At 38.9% G+C, this 15,375-nt stretch overlaps 1 protein-coding gene across 4 annotated transcripts in view; it reads left to right on the forward strand.

Annotated features, from left to right (window-relative positions):
* grin1a (glutamate receptor, ionotropic, N-methyl D-aspartate 1a) overlaps nucleotides 1–15,375 on the forward strand; it is a 70,686-nt gene that overhangs the window by 20,549 nt on the left and 34,762 nt on the right. For 3 of the 4 annotated variants that reach the window (XM_033976105.2, XM_055225631.1, XM_033976108.2), the window contains exons 3-5: nucleotides 2,615–2,791; nucleotides 14,039–14,101; nucleotides 14,880–14,977. In XM_033976105.2, the coding sequence (XP_033831996.1) occupies nucleotides 2,615–2,791; nucleotides 14,039–14,101; nucleotides 14,880–14,977 (338 nt within the window). The remainder of the gene's footprint in view (nucleotides 1–2,614; nucleotides 2,792–14,038; nucleotides 14,102–14,879; nucleotides 14,978–15,375) is intronic. The other variant, XM_033976109.2, reaches the window with a different exon arrangement.

A 15,375-nucleotide genomic window follows, 5' to 3' on the forward strand; every position in this document is an offset into this window, starting at 1 on the left:
CCCCTTTGGCAGTTTCAACGCAGTGTGTAAGAAGATGGAAGGCGGAGCTGTCATTTTAATGGAGAGGTATTTAAAATGGTAAGAGACAGTAAGGAGCTAAATCATGAAATAACCAAACAATCACAATATAAGTGAAAGAAGAACCATGTGAACTGTTTCTAATATTACAGCATATCAAATTAGATCAAATGTAGTACTGGAAAGCCAAATCATGTATTTTGTACTTCAAATTGTATCAAAAAGGACTTGATAATAATAAAATAAAATAAAAATAAAATAGAAAATCAATAATAAATATATAAATAAATAAAATCAAAATTATAAATACATTTTTTTAACACATTTTTATAAATAAATCCATCCATTCATTTTCTTCCACTTATCCGGGGCCGGTTTGCAGGGGCAGCAGTCTAAGCAGGGACTCCCTGACTTCCCTCACCCCAGACACGTCCTCCAGCTCCTCCGGTGGGACCCCAAGGCGTTCCCAGGCCAGCCGAGAGACATAGTCCCTCCACCATTTTCAGATCTAGCTATGCATAAAACTAGTGAGACTGAATGCCTGACAAGCTAAATCTTTTACTGACCTGTTATGACTGTTTCATGGTTGATTTTCTGACTTGGGTTAAAGCAAACGTGTGTTCAGACCTGCGATGTGTCTGCGATGATGGTCATACAAACATACACTGAATTATAATAACCTAATATTAATAAGATACTGAATTATATTATTATGTTATGTTTTAGTTTGTTTATATTTAACTTAACTTTAATTTAACTTTAATTTATATATTCTCAATGAAGTTCTGATCAGACTGCCTTATCTGACTGAACGGAGGAGCTAACTACACTGAAACTAACACACCTGTTTGTTTACAGTGTGAACTGTGCCTGAGTCATGTCTTGCGTAATCGTTAATGGATGCTCTCACACTATTAGTATACTGGCTATCACTATTCAAAGATGGATTGCCTTTTATTTTTTTATTTAACAGGGCTTAGACATCAATTATCCATTTATAACGGCATCCGGCATAAATCTAAACAGGGGAAAAAAGTAGTGATATCCATTATGCTAATAGGTGTGAAAGTGTCCATTAGGGGCTTGAATGATTATGCAAAATATGACTCAGGCACAGTTTACACCTGTGTAGTGAACCTAGCTAAAAAAAACACAGAAACTCTAACTAAAAAGGTGTGTTAGTTTAAGTGTAGTTAGCTCCTCTCTTTAGATGCATAAGGCAGTGTCCACCAGAGCTCTGTCAGAACTGAAGAAGTGGGAAAATGTCTTCACTCTGAAACATTTTGTCCAATTTACAGATTAGAATTTTCCCTTTGCTATGGCTCATACCTGGAGGTCTGAGGGATGACACAGACATTATACACCCTCCCTAATTATGCAGTAAAGGCTTGATCTTCTGTTTTAAATCAGCATATTTTAAAATCCCTCTTCTCTCTCTGGTGGATATGCCTCAAGCTGAAATATTGATGATGGTCCGTTTTATCCCGAGGCAATCTGATCTCATTCCATGGAAAATCTCCAGACTGAAGCACAGGAGCATATGGACTAAAGTAGGGCTATTGGATGGAAGGAACAGGGAGAGACGGCAACAAGCAGCTAGGGTTTTAACCATAGACTGAAGTGTATGGTTAACGCTTCAGTCTGTGAAGCTCATCGCGGGTGGCGGTTATAGGGACAAATTTGGAGTTTACATTTTTGCTAACACTATAAATGCTGTTCATATCTTGTTTTAGGGACACAGGAGTGAAATAAAAATACCAGGATCATGTACATTTTAAGACTAAAATGAGAGAGAGGCGACAGTTTTTCAATAGAGAGGGTTGCTGGAGTCAGAATCGCATGCATGTTCTCGTTTGCGCCGGCTAGCAGGTTAGCTATGTCCATTTATATATACAGTCTATGGGTTTAAATTCTCTCATGGTCCAAAATCAGGTTCAGGTACTTTGTTATTTGCTTACAGGTCACTTTGCTATTGCACCTCCTATAGGCAATGGAGGTTACTGCACTAGTTATATTGAGATTTGATGGTGCAACTGTGGACTGAAGCTAACAAACATGACCATTCACACCGACAGTGGCTCCCTCTTTTCTGCATCACTCAAGGAAAAACAGAAACTAAAACACAACTCTGCCCACACCAGTCCATCTTTCCCACGATCAGGGAATAATTTAGCTCCATAAAATGCTTATTTATTAGTTTTTGTTTTTCCTTGAGTGCACGAGCAAGGATTGACGGTGAAAAAGTCACATTCACAGGACAGAAATGAACCTTTCCTGAATAGCTTTTGAATGATCTTGAGCTGTATCAGAACAAGTATAAGACACATAGACTAGTATATGTCCATGGACCACTATGGAACCTACTGGACGACTGAGGGATTACACAGATATAAGGCCACATGGTACTATCAAAGAAAGTACTAGGATGTAATATTGAAAATCACATCCTATTGTCTAAAAGAGAGTTTTTAACTATAATTGTAGTATTGGAATCAATATTTGGTGACTGAATAAAGGTTAGAAAACACTGACATAACCATATCTTGGCAAAACAAACAAACAAACACTAATCCTTAAAATGTGTTGTCCTCCTTAGAGCATCCACCTGTCGTTCCTGCGCACCGTACCTCCGTACTCCCACCAGGCTCACGTGTGGTTCGACCTGATGAGGGAGTTTAACTGGAACCACATCATCCTGATCGTGAGTGACGACCACGAGGGACGCGCTGCGCAGAAGAGGCTGGAGACTCTGTTGGAGGAGCGTGAGACCAAGGTGAGAAGAGACAGTCCCGCACCTACAGGCTCGGAGTGTCCTCTCTGTGGGGCCGGGAACCAACGAGGGCGACAGTGACAGTCCAGAGGCAACAGACACGGTTCACACTTTGAGCTGGGTTTAAGGAATTGGTCCTAAAAGCTAATTAAAAAAAATAATAAAAATAATACAAAATTAGTAGTAGTAATAATAATAATAATAATTTTAATGCATCAGTTTTTATACATACATTTGACAAGGTATTTAAGGGAGATACCGTACTTTTTCGTTTTCAAAGTCTGTGAGGACAGTAAAACACGGCCATGTCCAGACTTTTCTCACTGGGGTTGCCCTCGTAACACTTCAATTTTATATTTTTGTGATGATTTTAAATAATAAGAGTTACATTTTTCCTCCCAATATACTGCTTCAGCCCCTCATTATAGTGGCTTCTGCTGCAGTATCAATGGACGGACCACTAATCCAAACTAGCAACAAGTTTAAAAAGCTCATATTACGCTATTTTTTCTCTTTGTTATAATGTTTTTTCCTTATGACAAACATACCCTGAGTTGAGTTTTGTTTCACTCACACATGTTTAACACACACATGCATATTTAGTTCTTCTCTCAAACGGGAAAGAAAGACTAATAATAAAGTGTTACTTAAACATGTGTGAATGAAACAAAACACAACTCCACGTATGTTTTTGATGACGTAAGAGCATTATAACATGACTTAAAGCTCACAAGAGTCAATTTAGCGTAATATAGGGCCTTAAAGCTAATACTCTATACAGTTATTTTTTTTTTTTTTTTTTTATTATTTGTCTTGGGCAAATAGACATCTTTTCTCTTGCATAGCCTAGGCAGCCACAATCGATGTCAATCAACATGATACAAGAGACAAGGAAAAATAAACAAAAACAGACAGCAAAACACACACAAAAAAAGAGTATCTCCGATTGCCCAAAAATTTTAATAGATCCATGGTAGAATTAACAGTACACACAAAAAAATGGGATTTTAATCAATAACTTTCAAATAGTGGATAGCTAGTGGATAGACATAAAACAGTTTTGCCGACAATTTTTGACACTTCGCCAAAGAAGCAAATAACGGCTCACGCTTGAACTGACTTAATTTACCTAAAATTTTCTTGGGGGCAAAAAATCTCACAAAGCAATGTTTTTCCATGCATAAAATGGCTACAACCTTTATTATTATTATTATTTCAAACAGTTTGCAGAGGTCCAAAGTTATTCCTCACTTACCTTATGCATTCTGAACATCCTAATTATTCACAACATTGAGTCGCTGTGACGGTAAAACAACAAGTAGCATTCTAACCGCACAGTTCCTGATTATGGGACAGTAAAATGCTTTCTTTTTAGATGCAGATTTTGACCTCGAGAGCTGCGTATACAATATATCTGTACTGGGGCAAGACTAATTTTGCTCAAACACGTGGGAGGAAATTGGGGACAGGGTCATTATTAGTTAGAAGCAGGGAAAACAAAATCAAAAATATGTTAATAAAAAAAACCAAAAACCATTATTATACATTTTCTTAACGAATGAACTCAAACCCATTCCAAACAGTGCCCGCGTCCTGTCACTAGCGCCCTCTAGCTCCCCGGCCCTGTGTGTGTCCCTGTGTACATCTGTCACCATTGTGTAAACACTGCTAACACCCAGAGGCATCAGCAGCGTCTAATGTGCTGTAATCTGACAGTGAAGTGTGTTCCTTTGCCCATCTTCACGTTGCTTTTTGCCATAGTCCAAATTTATCCAGTGTCTTTCCACATTGGGAGCCAAATAGCGGACCTTAACACGGGGCTTTGCAAACCATCACTCAAGACGAAAGAGCTAGCCCAGTTTGGCACCATCTGTATAGTTGGATATTGAGCTCTTAAGCTTTTTTTTTTACTTGTGGATGTTTGAATAATCGTGCAAATTCTGAAAAAATTAACATAACTATTGTAAAAAGAGGACAACTCCAGATATGTTTTTGATGATGTAAGAGCATTATAACTTGACTTAAAGCTCACACGAGTCAATTTTGTGTCATATAGGACTTTTAAGCACTGGCAATACAGAGACAATACATAGTAAACATAATATTATGAAGTTTTTTGTTTTTTTTTAACTGTGTATTTTCAAAGTTTTCACAATAAAGAATAGATACATACATATATATACATACATACACATACCTACATATTAATAATAGTATAAACATAGAAACGAAAGAAAAAAGAAGAAAAAAATAAAAATACAAATAAAAACGAAGGCTTACAACAAGAACACAAGAGCATGTTTGCACTACACCCTATTTTGGGCTTAGTATTTATTTATGTGTACATTTCCTTTGCTATAATAGAGAGATTTGTATTATTTTTGTATAAGGTTTGCGTTGTACAGGGTTGAATAAGTAACCTCTGTGGCTAATTATGGTTTCACTTTCTGCTTTTTTTGTTGTTAGCTTTGAGACGCAGGATATCAGGGTGATTTAAATCAAAAGACAACTCCCTTTCTAATCTTAGCCGCCTCCCTGTGCCGTCGACAGTAGTTTTAATAGCTTCTGCTTTAGTACAGACCTTTTCCTCTCAAGTGTCACTCAAACCGCGTGCCCTGATTAGGGAACACTCAGAAGGTCGCTCCTCGTATGTTGTCGCTTGTTATTTCTCTCTACAAAAGACGATGATGAAAAAGATGCATCCAGCTCGCGTATCCACGTTACTGCGAACGCCAACACTACTTAAAGTCTCCATATTACGCTGTTTTCTGATCTATGTTATAATGTTTCCTCGTCACAAACACATCTGGAGTTGTGTTTTGTTTCATTCCCTGCATATTTGCTCATTTCTTCTCTCAAACTGAAAACGCTCTGTTCCACCTTGTGATGTCATGTGGTAATACAGGAAGTGCTCCACTGTGTTTTTAAACTCCACGTACTTTCACTAGCGTCATTAGAATGATTTCAGCGCTGGAATTGCCAATCTCTACTAACCAAAAAGGTAAAATGTAGCAGTTAACTTGAAAACTACCACTACATGACATCACGAGGTGGAACAGAGCATTTTGAGCAGACTAATAATAAAGGATTATGCGAACATGTGTGTGTGAATGCAACTGAAAAACAACTCCAGGTGTGTTTATGAGGAGCTAACAACATTATAACATGACTTAAAGCTCACAAGAGTCAAGTTTGTGTAATATAAAACCTTTAAAGATACATGTTGAATCCAGGTTTCTACTTTTGTGTAATGAGCTTTAGGCCTGTTAAAATGCACATGAAGCCAACAAATGACCCAGTGAAGAGTGAAGCAGTTTGTATCATGCTAAAGCCTAAAGATGCATGATCTGAAGTTTGAATAATAATAATAATGTGTTTGATTTATATAGCGCTTTTTGGACTTTACGGTGCATTATTCACTCATTGTATACTCAGTAGTGGTAAGCTCCTATTTCAACCACAGTGGGGCAAAGATGTGTGTTCAGTATTTCCTTTGAGCGTGTTACTTGCAGACTGCCTCTTACACCAACTACAACCACTGTGATGTGTGTTTGACCAAAGCAATATTGTTTCACGTGTGATAACGCACGTCAAATTAAACTGAAAAGCAGACCGATTGAATATGCAGAGTACTTAAACAAATGAAACTACATCGAGGTATGTTTGTGATGAGGAAACTTTAGTATAACTTGTTTTGCTGTAGTTTTTTTAATAATACAGGCCTTAAACAATAGGTGTTAGTTTCAGAGTAGTTTGCTCCTCCCTTCAGACAGATATAAGGCAGTGTCCACAAGCAAACTGACCAGAACTGAAGAAGCGGCTATGACTTTTTGTCCAGTTGACAGAATTTTTCTTTTACTATAACCCTGGGTAGTTCTCAGTTTCCGTCAAATTCCCTGGTAACACTTTAGTTTAGGGAGCTCCTATTAATTGCTAATTAAGTGGTAATCAGTTAGTTTTCATGTAGAAATAACAGTTAATGCAATGCCCAATAACTTGTGTGATAAAGTGACAGTGATTAAAGTTGCACAGTGTAACCTTCTTGTTTCCATTGATATTTTCCTGCAATCTTCCACCGTATGACTTTATACCTGTGTTGCATGTATTCAGTTAAAGATTACTTGATTGATCTAAAACCCCTTGAAACACACGCATTCTAACTGTGAGCGGGTTTGTCTCTCCACAGATCTAAGCTGTCACTTGCTTGTTTCTATGGTGGCAGGTTAAATGTCATAGTGTGAAACATTTCAGGCAAAGCAATAACATGGAGACAAATAGTTATGATTGTTAATTATACTTTCACAGAAGAAAACCCTAAAGGTCTAACAAAGATCTAAGACAAGACACTACAGATGAATGGGAACAATCTTAAATTTATAGATATTAATTTGAAACATCTCCTGTTGTTTACAAAAATATAAGAAAAAAACACATTCAGTTTTTTTCATCAAATAATGTTTTCATATAGAAATAAGGCATTTTATGTGTAAAAATGACCAAAACTGACCATTTTTGGGACATTCAAATCAGAAATATGAAAAGATTTGAATTTCTTGCTTCATTTTGATGTCATTTTAGAAAAAAAATGATTTGGATATCTCATTTAGTTTTTCAGAAAACTAAATCTCACTGAACAATTGCCTAAAAATGAAAATTCCGTCTATTTTTTTGAGTTAAAACTTTAATAAAACAGACTTGGCATTAGATATCATAAAATTACTCAGTTCGTTTCATCAAAATCTTGTTAAGTTCAAGACTGGAAAGTGTGTTGTGTGTGGGTGTTACTTGAAGCTGTGATCCTTTTGTCCCTGTGGAAGAAAAATACATTTTGCGTTAACAGCCTTTGAAGTCACAATGTCCCATATAAAACCATGAATGCAAGTTGATTAAATGAATTATTAAAACATCTTTCGGAGCAGAGGGGACAGTATTGTTGGAAAGTTTGTATGCTAAGAGACCAAGCTGACCAAAAAACACAAAACTTTAAAAAACAGTTTTGCCTGTAGCATCCCCCCTTAACTTCTTCGTAAATGTAGGGATGAATACATGATCCCTAAACTAAAGTATTACCAATCCTATCTTTCCTTTCGCTCCCTTCTTGCGTGCAGCTCTATGTGGGCCAGAGAAGTGCTGACGTTTGAAGCGCCCCAACTCTCTTACCCTTTAGGAAGACAGGATGAAAACAACTGTCTCTAACAAGATAACTTTACCCAGGGATATCCCGCTCTCTTTGTTCCTCTGTGCCTCTTGGGGGCTTGCAGCGGTAATTGTGTGCCAGACTGAAATGAGTTCTGATCCGGCGGGTTTAATTAAATCACGGGCTAAAGATATGGCAACTCCAAACACATCGCGTTTAAAGGGAAAGCGGCTTACATGCGCGCTCAAGGATTAGCTTATTCAGAGACATGGAGAGTGGGGAGGTATGTCAAAAGAGGGGAGTGTTTGGAGTGTGGGAGGGGGTAGAGGGGCAATGTGGGGGTGATCAGGGGGGTCCAGTGCAATTAAAGGAACTGTATGTAGTCTGTGCTTAAACTGGTACTACGATCGCAACCAAACCGGAGTCTTAACCTGCAGATAGAGACACAAACAAGTTTTTCTCACTCTCAGTGTATGGACAGGCCTCATGTGAGTCTTAAAACCTCCAAAATTCACTCACTGAGCTACAGAGGCTGCACTAGCACTGATTCATGATTGGCTGCAGGTGCTGGGGTTTAAGTAGTGACAAATCCATTTGGAAAGAGTCCTTTTAGGTTCAAAATAAATGGATTTCTGTCGTAACGATGGGCAAGGGGGACCAAAAAGACAGAACTCGGGGAATAGTTTAATAGTGTTTACATTTTACAACAGAAGTGCAAAACGACGGTAGATCAAAAGGTGAATCAGGGAGAGTTCCGTGGTCCAAGGTGAAAGCGTGTGGAGCAGGGTCTGAGACAGGACGGACAGTACCGGTGAGGAAGAGCAGGGTCGGAAATGGGAGGGAAGAGCAGGATCTGGTGAGGAGCAAGAATATCCAGTAAGTAAAATCCAAAAGAGCGCAAAAACAAGAACAGAGCCAAGCGAGGAGTACCACAAAGTTACGGGGACGATCTGGTGCTGGGTGTCAGGTCCTGGCTCCTCTTATCCTTCCCAGGTGTGGTTGATTGGTGATTAGCCCCAGGTGTGCACGGGGGGAGGCCAAAAATCTCCGCCCAGCTTCAGGCTCGGACACAGGAGGGAGTGGGGAGGCGCAAAAGGGGCTGGACCGGCAGGGATCATGACCATTTCAGTATTGAAGTTGGCAACCCAAATAATAGACTCATGTAAGGCTCATTCTGCTTTCTAATTGGACAATCATCATGCGAACAAAACCACCAAATTCCAAGATAAACCATAATCTTAACCCTTCTATGCAAAGTTATTTCCCGTCTCTGCTCAAAAACGCAAAAGAATTCAAGCTTTGCCTTTTGAGTAATGTCGCCAATAATTATAACATATTGCAGTTCCGATCATTTGCTGAACTTTAGTAAGGACACTTCTTGTGCTTGTGCTCAGTTCCTACATCCTCTCATATTCAGAGGAAGGAGATGGCTCATCAGGAACAGAGCGTGGTGCCTGTCAAAGCTGTGAGTCAGCCCCTGCATCAGAGCGCACTCTCTCTGTGTCTGTGTAAATGAAGTTTGGAGTGGGTTTAACAAAGCAGCCCCATCTGTGTGCTGCACTGAGGGGAGACTCTCTAATCACAGACGCTTCACACAAGCTCAATCTGTCTATGCGAGTAGAAAGCAATTCAGCTCATCCTCAGCCGCTTGCCCGTAGAGTTAATATGAGCAAAAATAATACAATAATAATAATAATAATAATAATAATAACAATAATAATAATAATATGCGTTATTATTATTATTATTATTGTGGTTGTTATTATTTATTTATTTATTTATTTATTTATTTATTTATTTAAAGGTCCTATATTGTGACTCTTGGACGCTTTTAGCCATGTTATAATGTTGTTATCTCATCAAAAACATACCTAGAGTTTCGTTTTGTTTCATTTACACGTTTGATTAATCCTTTATAATTAGTCTGTCCACATCTCCAAAGCTCAAAATGCTCAGTTCCATCTTGTGATGTCATGAAGTGGTGGTGGTTTTCAAGTTAACAGCTACCTTTCACCTTTTGTTTAGCAGAAATGGGAAATTCCAGGGATGAAATTATCTAAATGTTTCTAGTGAAGGTGTCTGGAGTTCAAAACACAGTGGAGCACTTCCTGTATCACCGCATGACATCACAAGGTGGTACAGAGTGTTTTCTGTTTGAGAGAAGAACTCAGCCTAAATATACAGCGTTTGTGTGTTAAACTTGATAATTAAGCAAAACGCCAGGAATGTTTTTGATGAGGAAACAACTTTATAACCTATATCAGAAAATAGCATAGAAAATAGTGCGCCTTTCATAACACTCAAGGACGCTGTACAAAGGCTCAGTATAACACACACAAAGACACACGGGACAATGAAAAATGAAATGTAAAGCGATTTAGTGTCAGCGATATAAGGATTATACGCATTATTCCTTTCATTATTTGGGTCTGGGCTTCCTCCAACATCATCTGAGAGCCCTGCAGCTATACGCCTGTGCAGCTGCAGTCCCTCTGTATCAACGGGCTCTCTCCTCACTGTTGCTGCTAAAATTAAAGTGCAAATGACGCAAAAGCCTACTCATTTCACAAAAAAAGTTGACATTATTATATTAACGATTATACTAGTTTTGGAAGTTTATAGTTTTACTTCCTGGTTGGACACAGGCAGCAGGTAATTCCAAAACCGTAGCAACCAAATTGTTAACGTGGACCAAAGGATGTCTAAATTGCACAATAGTCCAATAAGGTTCCGTTATTATATTAGATTAGATTCTTTTTCCAGACCAAGGTTTAGTTTGTTTCATACCTGACAGTTTCGACTGCTCACTAGTGCTCTTCCTCAGTGTCGTCACGTGATGTTGGTGTGACATGTCAGCTGATTTAAACAAGTTTTGGTGCCGTCTTCCTACCGGTGGAAGCAGGGCGACAGCGCCATCTGCAGTCCGACTTCTTCAGGACAGTATTCCAGGTCCTCTCATCCTGGTTTATAGTTGAAAGAACCAGATTACAGACCAGGGCGGAGCAAACATCACTCAGACATCATCGCTAGATTAAGGAAGCGATTGAGATACATAAACGTGCCCACGGGACGTTAAGCCGGGACGAGGGGGCCTTTTTACTCTCACACACCTTTGATACTGTCGTGAAGAAGTCGGGCTGCAGATGAACCCGTTTAAACCTGTTTAAACTTGTTTCGCCTGACCGATCTGAGGAAGGCCACTAGTGAGCAGTCCAATCTATAAGGTATGAAAACTAAACCTTGGTCTGAAAAAATTGTATAACTTGCACAACAGTTATGAACAGAAAACTTTTATGCCTTTATGTAATTTTAAAAAGAAGATTGAAACTGTCTGCTGTCCTTGCACATCATTTTCGATGGAACGTTTGATGCTGGAGAGGTATTTGGTTTTATAACTCAGGGCTACTTCCTCTATTTTTGTACTTTTCTTTTCTACTTTCTTCCAGACACTGCCACTTAACTGATGTAAAACTATGATAAATATTTAGGCACTATCCCACCAAACTAAGTCATAATTAGAAAAACATGAAAACTTTAAAGCCTACACTATAACTCCGCTCTTTTATCTGCACTTAGAAGCCGGGGCAGTTATGCGTTTGATTGGACCGACCCAGCTCCATAAATCCAGTCAAATGAGAGGGTATTTTTAGCAAAGTGGTTAGCGAGCTCATACTTACAGGGGCGCGCTAAGGCTTCGGACACAGTGGACTCAGAGCGGACATGAAATATGAATGTCACAGGCAGAATTTAAAAATAGAGCTCTCAGAAAAACTCCAGGGAAAAAGACAAAGAGGGTTTTGTGCACTGCAGCAAAATGTATTTTTATGGAGAGACAACCAGGGAGCTTTTAGACAACTCGGAGTCTGATTTCTGAGAGGCTGGGACATTTTATAAATTGGCAGTATGCTAGTAGCTTACATTTATTAGATTTTTTTCAAGCTAAATCCCCTACAATAAATAACAATTTGCAGTGTTCTTTGCGAGCTTGATAAGCTTCCCGTAACGCTACTTTAAGATCGTAAATTCATTCATTCACTGTATATTCTTGTAGCCACAGCTGAATGATAGAAATATGGCTGCCAATCTTTATTAACAGTGTCTCGCCCAAATACACAACATATGAACCAGCTTAATAGTATTTGAACTGAATAAGATTGTCAACCATCTGATATCCCTATGCTTCTTAGTCTTTCAGGAATATTTTTCAAAATTTTCTTTGCACATGGGGCATATTAAAGTATTAAAGTGGGCATATTACACTGTTTTTTGATCTATGTTATAATATTTATTCACCAAAATCTTACCTGGAGTTGTGTTTTGTTTCATTCGCACATGTTTAACACACAAACCCTGCATATTTAGCCAAACATAAAACACTCTGTTCCACCTTGTGATGTCATGTGGTAATACAGGAAGTGCTCCGCTGTGTTTTCAAACTCCATACACCTTCCCTAGAATCATTTGGATTATTTCCGCCTTGGAATTGCCAATCTCTACTGAACAAAACATAAAGGTTAGCTGTTCACTTCTGGTTCATGACATCATAAGGTGGAACAGAGCATTTTGAGCTTTGGAGATGTAGACAGACACATACAAGTGCTCAAACATGTGTGAATGAAACAAAACACAATTCTAGGTATGTTTTTGATAAGGGAACAGCATTATAACATTGCTTAAAGCACTTAAGAGTCAATTTTGGGTAATATAGGACCTTTTAATGAATAAAGTTTATATTTTTTACAATAATCTCTCTACTCATTCACAAGTTAATCAATTGAAGCCAGTGTGTGAACAAATGCACCTACACACGTCTCTACAACGACACACCCAAAGCCTATAGATATAGACATTATATTAACAGTCTAGCTCCATCACGTCATCTTTGTGGGCTTTGAATCAGAACAGGGATTATCTGCCTTAATAAGCCGGATCAGAACATTATGGTGCGGTAGACACAGTTGTAAAGGGACTGTCCAGGCTTAGAGTCCATGTGCTGGGGAGTGCGTTTGGCGTTGGTCGTGTCTTTTCTTGCCAGCTCGGATGCACTGCAGTGGAATGGAGCAGAGAGCACAGGCAGGAGTGCAGTGAGGTGTGAGCAGTGGTGAGGACAGCTGTGCCTGTGTAGAACCAAAGAGCAGAAACAAACGGTATGGGAGATATCAAGCATGGCGAAGAATGAGTACAGACTTTGATCTTGAGTTTGGGTAGTTTCGATTTGTATGTGTTTTATACATAGATACATATACGCTGCAGCCAAATAACTTTGCTCGGATAAGAATTTAACCATTTGGAAGCATTATAGACATCATTTCAGACCAAAGTTACTCAAGTGCAGATTAATATTCTCAATTCAAAATAGTTCTTTAGTGTGACTTGAATTGATGAGTTGAGAATAGCAACGAGAACGTCCATGAGAGTTTAAGTTCATGAAATCTGACAGTGAAGCGTGTTGCTGCTAAAAAGTGCTTTTTATATTGTTTGTCCATTTGGGATTGTTACATCATGATAAGAGATGGTGCATTTCGCATAAATTAAACCAGGGAGATTGTATTTCCCGTCCGTTTCTTCATCCTCTCCCCAATCGTAGCCCGTTACCTTTGCTAATCTGCTCTCAAGACATTCATCTACAGTAAATGTCCATCCCTCTTTATCGTGTTACTATTTCAGCTACATGTCACAAATCTAATCCACTAAAGCAGCAGAACCATCAGCCTCCTCAGCCTCTACATCTCCTCCTCTTGACCACCACCTCTTTCAGCTCTACATCAAGGATATTTTTACCTAAACAAAACCATCATTCTCTTACATCACTGACGTTTCTTCCTGCTTTGGTCTAAGCTCTAACCTTTATCCATTCAATAAATTATTCATCGCGCCTTGTTATCTGTCTGTTTTAATCTCAACAAAGTATTTTAATCAAGTAAATTTAGTTCTGGGATTGCTTTTGATGGTTTCCCCCATGAATGTGATGTCCTTTGCAAGCCCCGCTGTTAAAAGTCCCAATTTGAAGAAGAGGTGGAGATTTGTTGGAATGCTTTACTGCCCTCCATTTTCAACTGTTTATAATATTCTTTCTGTGTCTGCATATTTTCTCTGTGCACATTACTCATCAGAATAAAAAAAGGAACTATGAAAACCCCGACCAACTGTCCTTTGACAACAAGCGAGGACCCAAGGTATATTTGCATGGTCAATGCACGCCGCCCACCAACTTTTCCAAACAGTAGCAACTCTAGTGAATCAGCCCAAACCAGTCACCAGCCGAACCCAGAACTATCCCTCTCTTGGTAGCACGTCTTTTTTATTTTGACTTTGAGACATCTCCCTATGATTTGAACAAAGAATGTTATGAAAGGTTTTAATTTTTGGCCATTTTTATGAGTCAAAGAGAACCAATGAACGCGCCCCCCGCTTTTATCATTGCCATTTTCTCCTTCAATAAAGGAATGCATGTATTCAGAACACGCACTCACTCTCCAAGAACCTAAAGAGTTTGCAAGTCCATTCCTTTGTGGAGAACCGGTAATGTGGGACCAAACCGACTCCCGGATGCTACTTCCTCCTGTTTCGTAGCACCTCCCTGGTTTTCAGCAGTTTTTTTGTTGGGGTAAAAACGACCCCGCCAACCCCCTTCACTTGTTTTTAGTTACTGGTTGCATTGACCTTATTCTACCCTTCTACCTAACACATGCACGTCCTTCTTTGGAGCCTTGATAACCCTCAGTTTGCATGCCGAAACAAATGCAAAACTTTTAATTTTTTACCCCTTCAAGCTTTTAATTTTTTTTTAAATTCAGCCGGTTCCCCTCCTGGATCGCTTTTCCTTTTGACCTCTGTCTCTCGTTCTCAAATTAAACGGTCCAAGCTCAGAAGCGAGCAGGTAACCAGGCGGCATGGTGGCGGAGGGACGGGGGGAGGTAGCTGGCTTGACCTTTGTTCTGCCCCCGATCACAGGCAGAGAAAGTCCTCCAGTTCAGCCAGGAGACTAACTTAACTGCCCTGCTGCTGGAGGCCAAAGAGTTGGAGGCCCGGGTCATCATCCTGTCGGCCAGGTAAGAAAAAACAATAATTGTGTACTGAAGCTGCTATTTTTCTGAGATTTTAAAATGTATTTAACAATGTAATTTGCAATGGTAATACAAAGAAATAATAATAATGATGATAATAATAATACACAAGGTAATACTTTTTTCCACACATTTGCATTACACATTTAAATTCTCCAATGTTGCCCATGTTCTTGCGTTTTCTATTTTCTGACAGTCAGTAAAATACTTTCCTGTAAAATGATTAAAAGAATACATAAATTTAAAAAAAAATCAACAATAATCAGTGACCACAGCTTGTATCATAATTTGTGGAGTTCCTCAGGGGTCAGTCATAGCCCCATTACTTTTATCTTTCAAATTTGTATTTTAAAAGAAAACTATTTATGGGTTTTAGTTACATG

The sequence above is a fragment of the Periophthalmus magnuspinnatus genome, chromosome 12 (genome assembly GCF_009829125.3).
Source record: "Periophthalmus magnuspinnatus isolate fPerMag1 chromosome 12, fPerMag1.2.pri, whole genome shotgun sequence".
Lineage (NCBI taxonomy): Eukaryota > Metazoa > Chordata > Actinopteri > Gobiiformes > Gobiidae > Periophthalmus > Periophthalmus magnuspinnatus.